The following is a 19,920-nucleotide window of genomic DNA, read 5'->3' on the forward strand; positions in this document are numbered from 1 at the left end:
CAGTTACCATGGTAATTTCTCAAACATATAATGAAGTATAAAATGTATTTTTCCCATGTGAGTATTCTAGATGCCATATATAAGATTGTAACAAGGCTGTTAAAGTAATTCCATTAATTGCCTAAAAATATATAAATAATAGGTACAGAAGTCATAAAAGCAGAGACTTGCAATACCTACAGCAAAAGAACAGATGTTCTCATAAGACTTCCATTTGGCATTTTAGTTCATTTTATATTTTATTTTTTAAAATTTCAGCTCATTTTTAAAAAGATAACTAAAATATAAGATTTTTACAAAATATGAAACCATAATGGTTAAAACAAAGAAATTATGACAAGTGATTATGCTACCATATTAGACGGTTATCTCAGGGTCAGAAGAAGAATTCAAGATAATGTGAAAATACAAAAGATAGTTTTAAGTAACTATATGTGGTCTCTCTTTTTAACCTAATTCCCTATGTATCTGTGATAATTTAGAAAGAATATCTCTACTTGGTTCATTTAAAAATCTCAAATTTTGCCCTTTGGAAATGAAAAACAAAATCTAAAATAATTTTAAGAAACCTAAAGTTTTCAGTTTATAGTCAATTAAACTAAAATTTTTATGAGTTGATTTCTCCTTACTTGAAAGCTGTTTTATTTTTTATTTTTTTTATTTTTTATTTTTATTTTTTATTTTTTTGAAAGCTGTTTTAAATATAGGTTACAACTGAGGGTTGCTGGAGGGGGGTGGGGTAGGTGGAAGCATGGGGTAATTGGGTGATATAAGGAGCACTGGGTGTTATATATAACACTGATGAATCACTGAATTCTACCTCTGAAACCAATAATACATTATATGTTAACTGAATTTATTTATTTATTTTTTAAGATTTATTTATTTATTTATGATAGACAGAGAGAGAGAGAGAGAGAGAGGCAGAGACACAGGAGGAGGCTCCAAGCCTGGAGCCCGACGTGGGACTCGATCCCAGGACTCCAGGATCGCGCCCAAGGCCAATGGCAGGCGCCAAACTGCTGAGCCACCCAGGGATCCCCATGTTAATTGAATTTAAATAAAATAAAAAATAAACATATAACCTCCCACCCCAATAAATTTAGGTTATAGATCTCAACTATTAATGAATAATGGATCTCTGGGCATTTGGGCAGATATTAGTTCTCATTCCGTCCCTATTCTTTACTAAAATACTTCATTCATACATACCTCCTCCAACTGTTTCTTAAGATCCATTATTTCTTTTCTGTATCTTTTCAAGAGAGCTTCATCACTTGATACCTCATTAACATAAGGAGTATTCTTCATATACTTGGCAGTGCTTGCAAACTGGGGGAAAAAATATAAGACTGTTAAGTGTTCAATATTAAAAAATTAATTAATAATATTTAGGGTTTTTTTATAATTAAGTTTTATAAAGAAAGATCAATACTCTTCCTAAGTAGATTAAAATACTTTTGAACATGCAGAGTATTCCATGTCCTTATAATTTACACTGGCTACTAGTCTTCAGAAGAGTGAAGGAAATTATCTTGAAGACAGATGGATGCCAACAGCGAACCTAAAACATTGGCTTACTGGAATCCCAGTAACTCCAGTGTAAATGCTCCCTCTACTTTGAAGTTTGCTTCTACTTGGAAGTACCTCTCCTTCCTCCAAACTCTATTTATTAATAGTTAATTAATCCAAGGCAATCACACTGGAAGACAGGTCTTATCTTCTAAGACTGCTAAATTGTGAAATTTAGTAGGCAACACATCAGTTTTATTGTAGCTGGTACATTATATCATTAAAAAAAAAAGATACACTAATTTTAGTGGGTTATTTTTTCTGCTTAAAGATGATTTCCCCCCACATTGAAATAAAAATTAAACTTACCTGTAGAGTTGTAAGGGTTTCATCAAAAGACACTGGAGTAACCGTGCAGATGATACGTGTTTTTGCATTTCCACCCAAGGAATTCTGGAGAATTCGTGTTAATTTACTATCTCGATAATTTATGAAACCACTTTGTGAGAAAGGAGTTTGGGGAAAAAAATAATAAGAATTTTTATACAACAAAGTGGTTGGTTTTTAATGCAGAATCTTAAATTAGCTACAGTTTAAAAAAATTTCTTTACAGGTTATGTGAGGCAGATCAAAACTACTAACTAAAAAATATTTAAAATAAAAAATTTAGATCACAGTCATATGTATAACTACGCATGCTCAGATTCACAAAAGCTTTTTTAATACATGGAAGAAATCAGTACATTATTTGATTACAACTGAAACATTACAATTTTCAACCTCATGAAAGTAAGCATTAATAGGTAAATGTACAATGGAATAAACTTACCCAACTTGTCCATCACTAAGTTTCTTGATTACTTGTCCCAAAATAAATAAACTTCGATTTATATTACAGCCTTCTTTGAGTCGCACACCTGCATTTATTAGGCAAATATGAAAACAAAAATTGACCTCTGTACTAGATGATGAACTTATAAATTATGAGAAGTTAAAAATTAAAGCATCAGATGGTAAAGTATATGCTTTTTATTAGACTGAAATCCCCTTTAATACCACTGCTATAAGGAGCGCTCTCCTTATTCCTCCCACCTATTAAGTGGATCAGAAAGGTTATCACCTGAGAGAAAGAACGAAAAGAAATAGATAGCTAAGGCAAAAAAAAAAAATCAATCAATCAATCAATCAATCAGAGGGAAGTTCACTTCCAAAAAAAACCTAGCTCCTCAGTTTAAATCTGTTTGTTCCAAACCTCCAAATATAGGCAACTATATGTTTAGCAACCAAATTAATTCCTATAGGCTAAGTTCTTATTTTTAAACTAAGATGCTCACATGGCTTACGTGTAAACAAACAAAACAAGAAAAACAACACTGAAAAAAAAAAACTCTCTTCCACTCTAATGTTCCATTTAATCAGTTCCAGTCCTCCTACTGGGAAATCACTTTTGTTAGTCGACTCTTGTAAAGATTCTTAGAAATACAAACTCATATACATTTGTTTCTTCCTATCCTTTTTTACACAAATAGTAGCACAGTATATATGCTAATCTGTACTGTGGGTTTTTTGTTTTAATTTATATATCATATCAGTAAACACTGGTGTTTTTCCTTCCTTTTACCAGCATAAAATTCCACTGTATGGATATATCAGAATTCATTCACTCAGCACTCTATTGAGGGACATGTAGGTTTTCAATCTACCACATACACAAAAAGTACTACAATAAATAGTTTTGGACAGCTAGTACTTCACAGGTGAATTATTCACCTACTGCTGTAATATGCCAGATATAATATGCTATTTAACATGCCAGATTAAAACACAAATACTCATTTCTTATTCACAGGTTGCAGGATCCACTAGTTTGGTAGACATAGGACATGCTCAATGAGTATCTCTGTTAGGCTGTAGGATATTAACATAGAAAGGTCTGACATCTTCATAATTTTGAAACTTCCCATCTAAGTATGTTTTTCCATTTATTTTAATATTTGATTATGTCCCTTAGGTCTGCTTTAGAGTTTTCTTTATTTTGGTCTTGGGTAATTTTTGTTGAGTTTCTACCTAGGTATTAGATCTTCAAGTCATTATTGTAAATGGTATCTTTCTGTATACTAAATATACTAACTGGTTGTTGTTTGTATTATGAATTATTAATGTCTGTATATTAATTTTGTATTCCACTAACTTTCTGAATTTCCTTACTAATTATGAAAATTTAGATGGTTTTCATGGCACTCTCACAAACTCTGTGGCTATCCAATCCTACCAACTGCATAGTTAATTAAGCTTTTTAATTGATGCTATAGTAGCCTAAAATAGGTAATTTGCCAGATACAGATGTTTTTTAAATAAATTTTTTTTTATTGGTGTTCAATTTGCCAACATACAGAATAACACCCAGTGCTCATCCCGTCAAGTGCCAACCTCAGTGCCTGTCACCCATTCACCCCACCCCACCCTCCTCCCCTTCCACGACCTCTAGTTCGTTTCCCAGAGTTAGGAGTCTTCATGTTCTGTCTCCCTTTCTGATATTTCCTACCCATTTCTCCCTTCCCCTTCTATTCCCTTTCACTATTATTTATATTCCCCAAATGAATGAGACCATATAATGTTTGTCCTTCTCCGATCAACTTATTTCACTCAGCATAATACCCTCCAGTTCCATCCACGTCGAAGCAAATGGTGGGTATTTGTCGTTTCTAATGGCTGAGTAATATTCCATTGTATACATAAACCACATCTTCTTTATCCATTCATCTTTCAATGGACACCGAGGCTCCTTCCAGTTTGGCTATTGTGGACATTGCTGCTATAAACATCGGGGTGCAGGTGTCCTGGCGTTTCATTGCATCTGAATCTTTGGGGTAAATCCCCAACAGTGATACAGATGCTTTTAAATGAACTTTAAAAACGTTTTTAACTTTGAGGCACCTGGGTGGCTCAGTTGATTAAGTATCTGCCTTCAGCTCAGGTCATGATCCCAGGATCCTTAGATTGAGCCCCATGTTGGGCTCCCTGCTCAATGGGGAGTCTAATTCTCCCTCTGGCCCTCCCTGCCCTCCGCTTGTGTGTGCGCGCGTGCACTCTCTCTCATAAATAAATAAAATCTTTAAAAGACATTTAAAAAAAAATATTTTGAGAAAGAGAACATGAGAGTGGAGTGGGGGAGAGAAAAATCTCAAGTAGGCTCCACACCCAGCACGAGCCTAACACAGGGCTCATGACCTAAACCGATATCAAGAGTTAGGACATTTAACTGACTAAACCACCCAAGTGCCCTCAGAAGCTACAGTTTATGTTAAAGACTTTCATGACAAAATTACCATTTTTAATAGTCTCTAAAATGCAAGGTAGCACTTTTTTTATTCTGTAAAAGAACAAGATGACATTGAGATCAAATCCATTTATGAGTTTTCATTACCTTCAGCGCCTGTTTGAGCAGCTCTTTCACTGCCTGCAAGATCAACCAAATTCTGTAAGATAGATAAAAATAAAACTTTAGGAAGGGTAACTTGAAATTAAAAAATCCCAATTACTGAAAGAACAATTTTAACACATGGTCTATTTGCATATCCCATCTGAAATGCTTGTCTTTCATCCCACTGTTTAGGCCTTCCCCTTTCTGAGTCAAACTGATCTGTAAACCTTGTTCATTCTTTATAACATATCCTCCAAAATACTGTCAGAATAGGTTCTCCATTTTCTACACAAAGTTCAAAACCTTAGCAGTGAATACGATTCTTTACTAACTGGCACTTTGTTGCTCCAGCCTTAAATCTAGCCAGTACTCACTGTGAATTCTAGCTGACCTACTGCCTATCCCTTAATGTCTTACGTATTTTTTCTATGCTTCCAAGAGCTACCTTTTGCCACTCCCCCCCCCCCTTTTTAAAAAGAGTTTATTTATTCATGAGAAACACAGAGAGAAAGAGAGAGACAGAGACATAGGCAGAGGGAGAAGCAGGCTCTATGCAGGGAGAGCCTGATGTGGGACTTGATCCCAGGGACTCCAGGATCACATCCTGGGCGGAAGGCAGACACTTAACTGCTGAGCCACCAGATGTCCCTTGCCACTCCCTTTGTTTAGTTAGTTCTAATATTCTAGTCTGCCCCTATTTTTTATTCAGGACCAAGACAACTGTTACCTCCTTAGTAAAACTTTTCCACCTTTATCCTTCTTCTCCCACACCTTAAATAAACTTCTCTTTCAATCCTGTACTCCCCAGAGGTCTTTGAAAATACAACTTATTCTTTAGCACTTACTATGTTGAGCTAGTCATTTGTGTCTCTAAATACACTGTAGAGTCTTTAAAAGCACTGGCCTCTCCTTCAGTTCACAAATATTGTTGACAAAGGTTACTGCCTGTCATGCTCCAGGCAGTGTGTTAGGTGCTAGGGATATGGCAGTGAACCAGAAAAGTAAGTTCTCAGTATTCACAGAGCTTTTATTCTACATGGGGCCGGATGGGAAGAGGAGGTGAGAAGTGAGAAAAAGAGATAAGAAACACATCATGGTAAGTGTTTAAGAAAATTTAAATAAAATGCTGAAAGAGGAAAGAGGAAGGTACAGAGCAGGTTCTTTAGACATGCCATGGCTACCATGGCATAAGCAGATGGTAGCTTAATGGCAGAAGATCTCCCATTAAGCTACCATCTGGAATGACAGAGAAGAGGAGGCTAGTCATGCAAAGACCAAGTGAACCATACTCTGGATAGAAAGAATAGCCAGGACACCCAGTCACTAAGCAGAAATCAGCTTGGTCTATTCAAAAATAGGGCAGTGTGGCAGAGTTGGTGAAGTAAAAATGGGACAATATAGGGTAAGAGAAGTAGGTGGGGGTTGAACTGTGCAGGGCATTGTAAGGAAGAGTAAGAACTCTGGAATTTCTAAATGTGATGGGAAAGGGTTTAAGCAAGAGAGTGACAAACACATCTTGATTTAACTTTCTGAAGGATAGCCTGTGGCCCCTGGATGGAGAAGAACTGGAGAGGGGCAAGAGTGGCAGCAGGGAGTCTGGTTAGGAGGCTTCTGCAGGAGTCTGAATGACAGGTGATGCAGCCTGGGCCAGGGAAGTAGCAGTGCAGACAGTGAGTGGTGGAGAGATATCTTCTTTATTCTTTCAATCTCAGAGCCGTACTACGCTCAGAATGTGATGAAAGCTCAGCAAGTATTTTTAATGAATTAAAACAAAGAGATTTAAATTCTCTCTCTGTGTGGAGACTTTCAGGATGGGCATTAATTATGTGTACTTCTGCTTTAGTTATGTACGGTCTCAGACACTACTGTCTCTAAAATACTCAACGTCTAATCTTTCTTGTGTAGTATCTATATTACAGAAGACCTAGATACGTAATAAAGGAGTAAAATGGTGAGGAAGACAGCATGAATTAAGAAATAAAGGTGGTAACAAGTATCAGTGTTCAAGGCACCAAGAGACCCAATCTACCTATCAGAGAGCAGCTCACATGGAGCAGAAGGAAGTGAAATTAGGTTGGTTAAGAGTGGTACAGTAAAATAATTCTAGGCAAACTAGAATTCGATATTTAATTAAGATTCTGATTTCTCAAATCTGAAAGTGAAAAGAAAATTATTCTATTTGATTTGAAAACTTTAGGGAAAAAATAATCTGACATCATCCTATACAAAGCTAAAAAATTGGGATCCCTGGGTGGCGCAGCGGTTTGGCGCCTGCCTTTGGCCCAGGGCGCGATCCTGGAGACCCGGGATCGAATCCCACATCAGGCTCCCAGTGCATGGAGCCTGCTTCTCCCTCTGCCTGTGTCTCTGCCTCTCTCTCTCTCTCTCTCTGTGACTATCATAAATAAAAAAAAAAAAAAAAAAAAAAAAAAAAAAAAAAAAATTTAAAAAAAGCTAAAAAATTTAGACCATGAAGACAGAGAATATTGGAAGAAACAGGAAGGAAGCACCAAAAAAAGAGGGAAGTGATAAGAGTACAACAAGAAGGAAGGGGAGGTTTACTGATGTGGAAAAAAGGAACATCTGAATAATGTTTACATTCACTATTCAACAAACAAGTATTGAATATAAACTATGTAAAATGCGCTGAGGCTATAAATATGCATAAGATATCACTCTTCCCTTCAAGGGATTTATAATCTAAGACACTAGGTTTATAATATAAAACATTTTCTTATTATATTTACAAATATACTTGAGTAATGTGATTTACTGTTTACCAGTCCCAGCTAGGTTTCTGTTGATATCATAAGTTTCAATTCTATAGGCAAAGACCAAAACAACAACAAAACCAAATGGCCCCCACCCCCATTCCAAGAATACTCTAACTCCTAAATGCAAATGGAAACTCTCCCCAAGAATTCTGGTTAGGAAAAGTCTTTCCATATAAATCATAGGAGATGGCACCCATAACAACAGAAAGAAAGACCCTCTGAATTCTTCCTATGTTTTAGCTAGTAATTTCATGTTTATAGATGAAATTAATTAAACTACCAATTTATACATGTTTCTGCCTTCTTAATTCAGTTAACAGTTCTTAGGAAACCAAACATCCAGCAACCAAATTAAATTATGCTTTGACCCATATGGTACAGCATCATGGTCCATCAGTACTTACCAAATGGGACACTTTGACAGATCCGTCACAATTGGAAGGTTCCCCTTTCTCTCTACTTTCCAAAATCTAGACAGAAAAGAAAACTTGTAAAAAACTTAGTGCATTTTTAATTGGAGAGGCCAAACAGAGAGTTACCTACCATCCTAAATATGGTATGAGAACGACTGCTTCTTTGATTCATTTTTGTAATTCCATAATGTCTGTTCTCTGTAAAAAGCAAATCATGTTTCAGCTGTGTACATAAAATTCCAAAGAACATCAACTTGTTTTTTTAGAGTGAAAGATGTGATTTGAAACCTAAATACATTTAGCTGAATAGTTTTTACAAGTATTTTGGAGAAATACAGTATAAAGTCTTACTTTCTCCCTTTGTGATCCACTTCAAAGCCATATCTGATGTATAAACAACTTCTTCTGTGAGATCAGCCACGTACACATTCCTCTGAAACAAGTTTAATTATGAGAAGAGTAGAGAAGAAATTACTAAGAGATAAGAAACACATCATGGTAAGTGTTTATCCTTCTTTAATGGCTAAACACTCTCAAAAAAGGTGTAAACTATTATAGAATTCATTTGTGGAAGTTACAAGTGGAAAATATATGAAAGTAACAAGTAAACCTATGATATGTACAATTTATTTCCTATCCCAAAGTACACCATATTCTAACCTGAAATTTCCATCTTGCTCTTTAAGGCACTTATGTCAAAATACCACAGCTGTCAATGTTTAAAAACTATATATATTGCTCATATGCGATCTCTGTAAACACTTAAGAAACAAAAAATAAACCATACAAACAGGAGACAGTTTAAAAACTACAGAACTTAAAGGTAAATGTTCAAGAACAATAATCTCAATAAGCAAGTTTGTTTTTAGAGCCATCTCAACTCTGTTACTCACATTGAAGTCTTCCCGAATTATTAAAGGCTTCATTTTTTGAGTGTCACAGAGTAAGTCTGTAATGGTTTCATTGTATATCTCCATGTAAGACACACGTAAGAGAAATTCCCTATCAGGAAACTAGAAGGAAAAGAAATATGTAAAAACATCAGAGATCATCCATTTATGAAAACCTAATATTGAGTATTTATGTGCTAATATTAAATATAGAAATGTTCTGAGAATTATCTTCGTAAAGAAAACGAACAAAACCTCATTTGATTTTATATAGACAATAAATACAAGAACTTAAAAATAGGTTTCAGGAATAATGAATAGTATCAAATTATTAGAAAAGGAGAGTGCTCAGTCCATCTCTCTAAACTCTAAAAATAAAACCCTACCAATGAATGTTCAAATAAGGACATTAAAAATCATTAAAAAAGTAATGAAAAAATAAACCTAAAACCAACTCTTAAAGTAGGTTGCTTATTCTGGTCTTTTCTCTACCTCTACTTTTCTCTGCCCCTTAATAATCACTGGTAGCTAAGCAAAGGCAATGTGGAGCTAACCATTCTGGTAAGATATTCCTGTTCCTCGACACCTACTTCTCGGTGTCATTAGTACTGTTTCAGGATTCAAGGGAAAGAATGAAAAAACTGTAAGCTCTACAAAGTAAGTTTGTGTGGAAAAAAGGAATTCATGTTATACCGTCTTTACCCATAGCTAATGAAGAGATAACCCTAAACCTACTTCCTTTCATCATTACAAGATAATACTAAGGTTATGTGATTCTACTATTATTACTTTTATCTGTACGTACTAGAAGTTTACCTAGGTATTTACCTTTTTAATTTTTTGAAAAATGTCATGAATTGCCCTGGGTATTACTCCCAAATAATCCTGTGAACCCATCATCGTGTATGTTTTTCCTGAAGCAGTCTGCCCATAGGCAAATATGGTACCTGTAAAAATAAATCACACACGTGTAAAACTATCAATACTTGAACACAGAACTGATACGCAAATATTTCTACAGTGAATACAAACCATTGTAGCCTTGTATGGCAGAATCTATGATTGGGACTGCTATTTCTTCATACACATGTTTAGTAGTTTCATTACTGTGAAAAACACGATCTAAAAAAAAGACAAACCACACACATATACACAAAAGTTAAATCAAACAAATCAACTTTGTTGTCTTGCTTAGCAGTTGTCCAAAGAAATAAAATTGTCAGGATATGGTAAGATATTTAGGACACAATATTCTCTTCACCTTATTTGTTGTTCATACTTCTTTAAAAGTTATGTTAATGCTCTAAAAACAGTCCTTTACCAGAAATTATTTTTCTCTTTCATATAGCTTTGATCTAAAACCTTTTATGATGGCTTTCTAGTTTAATGCTAGTCGAACTGCCTAACCATTCTTACTCCTGCAGTTGAGAGGACCTCACTGTTGCCCTGAGGTGCCTAAGTGGTAGCATGCTAGTGTGGCTGGATTTGGAGTCTGACCCTTCCATTTGCTGGCTGTGTGACTGCAGGCCTGTTTCCGTTCCTCACTGAAATGGAAAGGTACTGGTCATATAAGCTTGTTTGGAGGATTCATGAGTTAATATGCATGCATGTTTAGAACGGTGTCTGGCATACTCTCAGCACATATCCATATTAAATCAACACACAAATCAACTTAGTCAACCTTCAGTGTCTCCATGTTTATCCTAGCTAGCTCTCACGCATCCTGCAGGTCCCAGGTCGGTGGTACCCTTTTAGACACCTAGACTAGTTAGATTTACCATAAACTCTCACAGAGCTTATGTCAACACAAGGCTAATTACTTGTTTAAAGCCTTTCTCTCACCATATGGTAAGTTCCACATAAGACAGGGTAGGTATCTGCTGTATTCCAGCAAAGAAGGAATATCTTTACTATTTATTCTTTATGGGGATTTCTTAAAAATAATTCCTTAAAAATAATTATGGAAAGTATATACTACGCTGAAAGAAGAACGCCTGGGTGGCTCAGCATTTGAGCGTCTGCCTTTGGCTCAGGGTGAGATCCTGGAGTCCTGGGATCGAGTCCCACATTGGGCTTCCTAAATGGAGCCTGCTTCTCCTTCTGCCTATGTCTCTGCATCTCTCATGAATAAATAAAATCTTAAAAAATAAATAAATAAACTGAAAGATCTTAAAGATGATTTGACATTAAGCAACATGGTTTTCGCTTATGGGGTTTTGTGACACTAACGAATAAGAGAAAACATGTTAGTTTGAACTATAGGGCACTCTGATATAATTGCATTTTAAGTATCAATTTATTATCTTATATATCACACAAGATGGATGAACAATTTTTTAAAGCTTCTACTGAAGCAGTTTATAGAAGTTTTAGTCTGATCTTTAATGCCAAGTCCAGGAATATAAAAGGCTTTTATATTCCTAATAGGAAAAGGATGACAGATTAACTTTTGATGCTATTATAAGCCTACCAAAATTGAAGGATTTACTGCCATCAACTTGATAAATGGCATTATTGTCAGTTTTCCAGTAAATTTGGGTATCTCCTCCAAGAGCTTCTTCTCTGAAAGAAAAAAAACATTGCACTTTAGTAAAACTGGTCATAGAAATCATATTATAGGGGACAGATAAAAGATTCCCAACTTCTGAAGATTATTTTAAAAGACAGTATTGGCTTATGCTATGTATAAGAGAAATATGGAAAATGTGACTTTGAGAGGTCAATACTTGTAAGTGGGAACTAGTAACCTCCTGCCTTCCCATGGGAATTTCTTTGTGAAGTTCTTGATTTCCACCTTCCTACCCAGTACTGGTTGCTGAAAAGATACATTCAAATGCAACTCTGATTATATCCCTCTTGCTCAAAACTTTAAGAAAACATCTGAAGTTCTTACCATGGCACACTAGATTTGGATCATGTTTATTTCTCTCTTCAATGTTATCTTGTGCTAAATTCCGATATATAGCTACCTCCATACAGCCACCTGAAGATCCCTTTCAAAATAAGAAATGCAGCCCCTCTGTATCTGGAATACCCTGACTTACCTTTCCATTAAGTAACTGTTCTTTCATTCATGGAAAGTGTCAGGACTTCCTGACACCAGCTCTATCCCTGGTGTCATCTCAGAGGCATGAATGACTCCTCTAGCCACCATAACGCTTGTTATCATGTATTGTAATGGTTTTTTATGTAACTGTCTTCTAATGCGTTACACGATAAGCCCTTTAAAAATAGGAAATTCCTGAAAATTGGACATCTACGTGCAGAAGAATGAAACTAGACCACTCTCTTTCACCATACACAAAGATAAACTCAAAATGGATGAAAGATCTAAATGTGAGACAAGATTCCATCAAAATCCTAGAGAACACAGGCAACACCCTTTTTGAACTTGGCCACAGTAACTTCTTGCAAGATACATCTATGAAGGCAAGGGAAACAAAAGCAAAAATGAACTATTGGGACTTCATCAAGATAAAAAGCTTCTGCACAGCAAAAGCAACAGTCAACAAAGCTAAAAGACAACCTACAGAATGGGAGAAGGTATTTGCAAATGACATATCCGATAAAGGGCTAGTTTCCGAGATCTATAAAGAACTTATTAAACTCAACAGCAAAGAAACAAACAATCCAATCATGAAATGGGCAAAAGACATGAAGAGAAATCTCACAGAGGAAGACATAGACATGGCCAACAAGCACATGAGAAAATGCTCTGCATCACTTGCCATCAGGGAAATACAAATCCAAACCACAATGAGATACCACCTCACACCAGTGAGAATGGGGAAAATTAACAAGGCAGGAAACCACAAATGTTGGAGAGGATGCGGAGAAAGGGGAACCCTCTTGCACTGTTGGTGAGAATGTGAACTGGTGCAGCCACTCTGGAAAACTATGTGGAGGTTCCTCAAAGAGTTAAAAATAGATCTGCCCTACGACCCAGCAATTGCACTCCTGGGGATTTACCCCAAAGATACAGATGCAATGAAACGCCAGGACACCTGCACCCCAATGTTTATAGCAGCAATGTCCACAATAGCCAAACTGGAAGGAGCCTCGGTGTCCATCGAAAGATGAATGGATAAAGAAGATGTGGTTTATGTATACAATGGAATATTACTCAGCCATTAGAAATGACAAATACCACAAATACCAATACCATTTGCTTCGACGTGGATGGAACTGGAGGGTATTATGCTGAGTGAAATAAGTCAATCGGAGAAGAACATTATATGGTCTCATTCATTTGGGGAATATAAAAAGTAGTGAAAGGGAATAAAGGGGAAAGGAGAAAAAATGAGTGGAAATATCAGAAAGGGAGACAGAACATGAGAGACTCCTAACTCTGGGAAACGAACTAGGGGTGGTGGAAGGGGAGGTGGATGGGGGGTGGAGGTGACCGGGTGACAGGCACTGAGGGGGGCACTTGATGGGATGAGCACTGGGTGTTATTCTATATGTTGGCAAATTGAACACCAATAAAAAATAAATTTATAAAAAAATTGGAAATTCTTGATTTTGATACTGTCATTTATTAAACACCTGGTAATATTTAGCAATTATTTCTTACACGCAAAATACGCTAGTATTCTGGAGTGAAGGCAAAGACTTCATTTCTTCCCCTTCTGGCTTTTTCTCTACAGCATTTATTACTCCTATAATGTTATGTCAACTTAACAGTTTGTATTTTTTTATTACCTATCTTCTCGCCCAGAATGTGGATCCACATCCACAGAGACAATGATGGTAGTGATGTAGGAACAAGAGGGGCAGACAGGGCTAGACAGGGAAAGATAAAGGAAAGGCTCTAGAGTCAGGATCCTACCCATCCCCAAAAAAACAGAGATAGGACAGTAGAAACAATAAATAAATAAATAAATAAATAAATAAATAAATAAATAAATAAATAAAATAAAATATAATATAAAATAAAAAATAAAATACAATAAAAAATAAAATAAAATAAAATAAATAAAAAAATAAAATAAAATAAAATAAAATACCTGGCTCCCTAGCTCCAAAATGTTAGGGAGTATCCCCCTTTAATGGCTACCAAGCAATCACAGAAATCCCAGACCTAGAAAAGTGTTACGGAGCAGACATTAACCAGAGAAGGGAAGACCTTGTTTGTGTTCACAATATTTACAGAGAAACATCTTGTTCCTTACAAGTCCAGGGGTGTTTGTTCTAAATATAGACAGGATATTTACAAATCCACCCTGATATTGATAAGAAACTTACCAAGTTCCCTGGTCAGTTTCCTGTAAAAGACAAACTATAAAAACCCTAAGTGGTAACCCTGTCCACCTCTCTCACTTTTGAGAGCTTTTTCTGTATCTCTGCTTAATAAAGCTCTAGTGATTTGCTCACTCTCTGTTATCTTCAAGATTCATTCTTCCACTCAGTGAGACTAGAACCAAGCTCTCCTGTATCATTTTGGTCCCAAAACCAGAACTCCCACTGAGGGGTGAGTAAAAGTGGACTCTCTTCTTTTCTTTTCTTTCCTGGGAGAAGTCTTTCCCTTGGATAACCTCTTCTTGTAACAAACAGCAAAACCAGACATCTGTCAGCCAGTTAAAGGCAAATAGTGCAGCTGCTGGTCTTAAACACTCAGGTGACAGGCTTCTGGGGAAAGGTTTGGTCAATCCCCCTTCCCCAAAGGAAGGGAATATTGGCCTAACCCTAACCAGTTCCACTTTGTTTTCGAGCTTTCTGAATTGGCTTTTCCCCAGCTCAGGGGTTTTGCTTATTGCAGGGCCATGCTCCTAAAGGGGGCCACAGGTAAGGGAACAGAAAGGCAGCAAGGGTGAGGGGAGGAAAACCTAAATGAAATTGGCCAATAATTGGCCTGACAGATCAGGCACCATGGGGCTAGGCATGCAAGTGAATTTACATGACCAAAGGAGGAGGGCTCAAACAAGAGAACTTTGAGGAATAAAGTAATTTATAGGATTCCTTGCTAGCCTAAGATTCATCTGGAGGGTGCACTTTAGGACTAGCAGTCCAGGGCTCTGAACCTTCCCACTGACGGCCTTGGAGTCTCTGAGACACATAAAAGGATGAGACCAGCCCTGGGGGGTCACACTTGGGAAAGCTTCATCCATAAGCAGCACACGCCTCCTGCTGAGAGGTCCTAGGTGTTTTGCTTACTTCCTCACCTTTCTAAAAGGAGTATCACCATTTAAATTATTAACCTCACTAAGTTCTGTGATTAGGTCAGACTTTTTTTCAGGGAAATCTAGAGGAGGCAGGCGGATTAGGTGGCAAATGGGTGGGTAAGAGTGGCTCCTGCTGCTGGCCTGATCCCTCCTTATCCTAAGATGTTAGGCCACTATCACCTTGGGTAGGCAGTGAACCAAGGGACGCATTGGTTTAGGTGAGAGCTGACTTGTAGGGATGCCTTCATAGTCAACCTCTCCATTACAGGTAGGGGTAAGAGACTCTTACCAGGATTTCGAGATGGGAAACAACCCATCCTAGGCAGAGATGCCTCTGGATTTCACTATGAAAAGTTGGGGAAAATTTGACCCACTGATGCTTAAAACAACAGGTATGGGGTAAGAGATTCCTGCCAGGATCACGAGATGGGAAACAAACCATCCTCCGTGGTTATTTCTCCAAATTGGGTACTGCAAAGTTGAGTATTTTCCCCTTGTAAAACTTTCCTAGTGTTTTCCATGGGTTAAAAAAGTTCTTCAGGGCAAGGTTAAAATAAGGTGTGACCTTCGTGGTAAGGCATGGTCTGGTCAGTTCCCAAGGACTTCCCCTTGGGGCGCCTTTTTAACCCACTGGAAACAATTTGGATTACAAAATTTAAGGAAGGACTGATCTCCTGGAGCACTGCATGGCCTCACTGGGATTTATCAGCTCTTCTGCAGAGAACAGGGCTCTACATCAGGACCCCCACCTAAGGGCCTCTAGCAGAATGTGTGTTTGCCTGAACCTGTTGGCTGGTAAACTCCCTCCTGACATTGGATAGTTATCTAAGTAGGCCTCAGAATAAACCCAGGTTGCTGGAGGAAACGCAGGCCCTCCCTAGTAAAGGGGATGCGGACACTCACTCTCTGTTTCTCCCAAAAGATACGGGCTACTCTAGCTATACACGAGGAGCTTCTCTCTCATTTATTTCCCAGGTTAATGGTTATAATTGGAGCCATCTGTGGTTAGTCTCCCTCAGGACAGGGACTTTAAGGAATATTCCCAAGCAGTTGCCGAAACTGTTTCCGGGGAAATTCCCCGTCTTCTCTAGACTGACATCCACTGCCTCATTCCACTCATTGGGGAAGAACATGAAATTGGCTCATCTGTCCAAGTGGATGAGCTTTAGAACAGTGAATCCTTTTTCTCAGTCTTCTGGCTGCACTTTGCCTCCCCCACCCCCCCACTCCTGGGTCTGCACCATCTTGGGTGCTGCCTGCATACTCCACTCACTTCAGATTTCCCCACCAGTGTCTCAGGTAAAAATTGACAAATGGGGAGCAAAGGGGCTTTTAAAAAGTAGACCCAGGTGAAACCTATTCAGTATTTAAAGTTTGTTGGTTTAAGATAGACGTGTAACATTTATTCGGTTTTGCTAAAGGTCAAATAAACTTGGGTTATCTGTTGCGATGTTAGCACAAAGATGACTGAAAAATGGTTTATCTCCTGTCTTGGTTTTAATAGTTTTGTTTGGATGGTAACTGAGACTGAATTCATTGGATATTCAGATCTTTTCCAAATAGGATATAATGCTAATGCATCAAGTACTAAATATATTTGTGCTTTTGACTTCTTACTGCAGAGAAACTAAGAATACTCGAATCTGTTTGTAAACATGTTTTGCCCTTAATCATAAATTTGCCACCTAAAGTTCTTGTGTAACAGTTCACAATTGGTTACTACTTAGTTTTCACTGGAGGCTAAGGTTTCTAAGAGTGAAAAATTCTGCTAAATGTAATTAAGACTCATGGAGAATAAGGAAACCTCTGTACATAGAAAGGTTGGCGAGACATAAGAAATCTAAGAATGGGAATGCATTTTATTAAAGGTAAAAGAAGGTAATTTTGTCCTAAATGAGATTGTTTGTTTAAAAAGAAATGGCTTGGTACAAAAATCTGCATGCAAAAGAAAATTGTACAGGTTTGTGAAGGGAAATCCTTGAAAAAGATTTCTAGATGTGGTCAGAACACACTAAGATTGATGATGAATGAATTTTTTTTTTAAGTACACAGGTATAAGACTAAAATTAGTTTGCTTTCTCTCTGTTAGAAAAGACAAGTTTTCTTGAATTGTTGGTTGCTCTAGAGAATAAAATAAAGTTTTCTCTTTGCCTACCCAGAAAAGTTTCTAGGTTTTGCCTTTATCAGGTCTCTAACATCCCTAATCCTATTTAGGCATGTGCTTTAAAACTTTCTAAGGTTTTAAGGAATGTCTCAAGATTTAATTGGAAATGGAGTCTTTTTGACTCCTTAGGACTTTTATTTAGTATGTTAAGTTACTCTGAAAGTACTGTTGAACAAATGATACACCTTAGGTTACGTTTGGGTAAATACTATAACTATTCAAGAGATAATATGCAACATCTGAAGTTTTAGTATGTTTTAATATAAGGTCATCAAGTGATATTTTGATCATTGAAATGTTAGGTGTCACAGAAATAACTGATTAGATTCCATTTCTAAGTTTTTGTCATTTATAATTGTTATCTCTTGTAAGATGAATTTCATTTTCAAGGAGGTTCATATAAGGGATCGTTAGGACAAATATAGGTTTTAATTTCTTTAAAATCAAAACTGAAATGGGTAATAATTTCCAGAACTAAAATTGCATTCAAATTAAACAAGAACAAGTAACATGGAAATAAATAAACCAAAAGGATGATTATAGTTTTGTGACTCCTTGTTTGATCCACTACTGGTTCTGTTTACTCTCCCAGGTTAAAACTTTCTCTTAAGATACCTGATTTACAGAAATATGAAGTATTCATTCGTAAACAAAATAAAGCATTAACTTTTCTCCCTACTTGAACCCTCTGAAATTCAAAAGGTGTCTTAGTAATAAGCATTCTTCCATGGCAATCATAGTTATTTGCATACATTCCATTCTTTTAACAGGACACCATTGGAAATAATTGGTTATTTTACCAAGGCTTTGACCAGAATGTCATATTTGAGAGACCTGCATAGACTCAGATATGACCAAACAGCTTTAAGGAACGAAAGTTGACTTCGTGAAACCTGGAGCAATAAAGCCCCTTGGAAATGTTGGCCTGATACCTTGCTTAAGGAGCTAAGTAAGCTCCCCACAGCCTCATCAAGTGAGTAAAGAATGTCACTCACTGGCAGGTGCAAGGAGATACTTCGGGGACCTTGTGAAGAAGAACCTGCCCAAATCTACAGGTATTGCAGGCATGTTGGATGGCAAGTACTTGGCCTGGCTTCTGGCCTGTAGAGGCTACTAAAAGTTCAACCTGGAGATTCCTTATAAAAAGTTCCAGCAAAGCAGATTCTAAAAGACCTATGTGATCAAATCATTATTCTTGCTGAGCTTATGTAAATAATTAGGCCAAGTTTATTAAAACTGGACTTGTTTTGTAGACAGGTCAGTCCTGACTTGGCTACCTCTGATTAAGAAGTGAGGATTATAGAGAGAAACTTTCAAAATCACATCTTTGTGGATGTTAAATTGTAGCTGATGATCTTTAAATGAATGTCGTTTGCCTAGCTAGACTTCTTGAGGTAAACTTCAGAGAAATAGCTTTTTTATTTCTACATAATAGGGCATGTACAAGATACTCTATGCTTTTTATCCTATGGGGATAATTAACTGGACAGCATTGGTCTGATTATTAAAGCAACAAAAAAATGAAATTCCCCAGCAATTGTATATACAACTAGCACTTTGACCATTCTGTATGGCTGGGATGACAAAATTGCTCCTTTAAAGCCAGAGCGTACTCTACTGCATGGGGTGAACTATGGACTTGTAAAGATAATGGATGACCCTACTTTTTGATTGGATTGGATGATGTACATGGGGATGCCCATATCTCTTGAGACAAGTTTTCTCCTACTTGTTAGTGATTCCTTTTAATTATAATACTGTTCAGGCTAGACCTCAAACCAAGAGGGCTTCTTGATGGTTTTATCCTTTAGTCATATTTATCCTAGAAGCCACCTCTAAGGTATAATTGTAAACAAGCACAGCCAAGCATACCTTGGCTCTCATGGTAAAAAAAAAAACCTCAGGGCACACTATGGGACAGTATGACTGCTAGAAGGACTGCAATATAAAATAAATAAAAAATATGCTTGCTGGACAGGACTCTAAATGGTACTTCCCAGGCACTGGATACACTCAACCAATAATTAAATGAAGTCAGAGGACTTCTCAAGGACCGCACCATTAGGGACTATTGCTACATCATTTGGGGTAGGAGGAGTATCCTCACATGCGTTGTTTCAACATTACGATTAACTCCTACAAGGTGTTCAATTAATAGCGGACATCTGTGATCAATTAAAAGGATAAAAGGTATCCATGATCTATTCAACAAAATTGGTAACTGAAAATCTTATGTAAGTAATCATAATTTAGAACCTAATACTTGTTTTATCCTTTTGCATTAACTCCCACGAAGTTTGCTTTTTAATAGTGTAATAGGTGTGGGGGCCATGATGAAATTTTATGACTCAACCAAAGCCTTACTACTCAGCTTCAAGCTGCTTCTCTGCAATACAGGCCCCCCCACTCCATACGTATAAAACCTACCATTCAAGCCAATTGTATATGTATAGTCTGCAGTGAGGCTACTATCAATGAAACTTTATACCTCCCATTGCCAACTAACGAATCACATCTGCCCATCTGCCAAGAGAATGGACTTTGTTTTGCCCTGATATGGCCTATTACACCGTTCCTAAACA

General features: G+C 37.0%; 1 protein-coding gene across 6 annotated transcripts in view; it reads right to left on the reverse strand.

Annotated features, from left to right (window-relative positions):
• Positions 1 to 19,920, reverse strand: part of CENPE (centromere protein E) — an 82,635-nt gene that overhangs the window by 60,649 nt on the left and 2,066 nt on the right. For all 6 annotated transcript variants that reach the window (XR_012023442.1, XM_072810664.1, XM_072810666.1 and 3 more), the window contains exons 2-12: positions 11,484 to 11,575; positions 10,046 to 10,135; positions 9,842 to 9,960; positions 9,017 to 9,136; positions 8,475 to 8,556; positions 8,254 to 8,321; positions 8,115 to 8,180; positions 4,940 to 4,991; positions 2,342 to 2,429; positions 1,882 to 2,011; positions 1,213 to 1,332 (exon numbers count right to left, since the gene is read on the reverse strand). Coding sequence is in view for 5 of the 6 variants with exons in the window: in XM_072810664.1 (XP_072666765.1) it covers positions 1,213 to 1,332; positions 1,882 to 2,011; positions 2,342 to 2,429; positions 4,940 to 4,991; positions 8,115 to 8,180; positions 8,254 to 8,321; positions 8,475 to 8,556; positions 9,017 to 9,136; positions 9,842 to 9,960; positions 10,046 to 10,135; positions 11,484 to 11,575 (1,027 nt within the window). In the remaining variant the exon portion in view is untranslated. The remainder of the gene's footprint in view (positions 1 to 1,212; positions 1,333 to 1,881; positions 2,012 to 2,341; positions 2,430 to 4,939; positions 4,992 to 8,114; positions 8,181 to 8,253; positions 8,322 to 8,474; positions 8,557 to 9,016; positions 9,137 to 9,841; positions 9,961 to 10,045; positions 10,136 to 11,483; positions 11,576 to 19,920) is intronic.

Source organism: Canis lupus, chromosome 33 (assembly GCF_048164855.1).
Source record: "Canis lupus baileyi chromosome 33, mCanLup2.hap1, whole genome shotgun sequence".
Taxonomy (NCBI): Eukaryota; Metazoa; Chordata; class Mammalia; order Carnivora; family Canidae; genus Canis; species Canis lupus.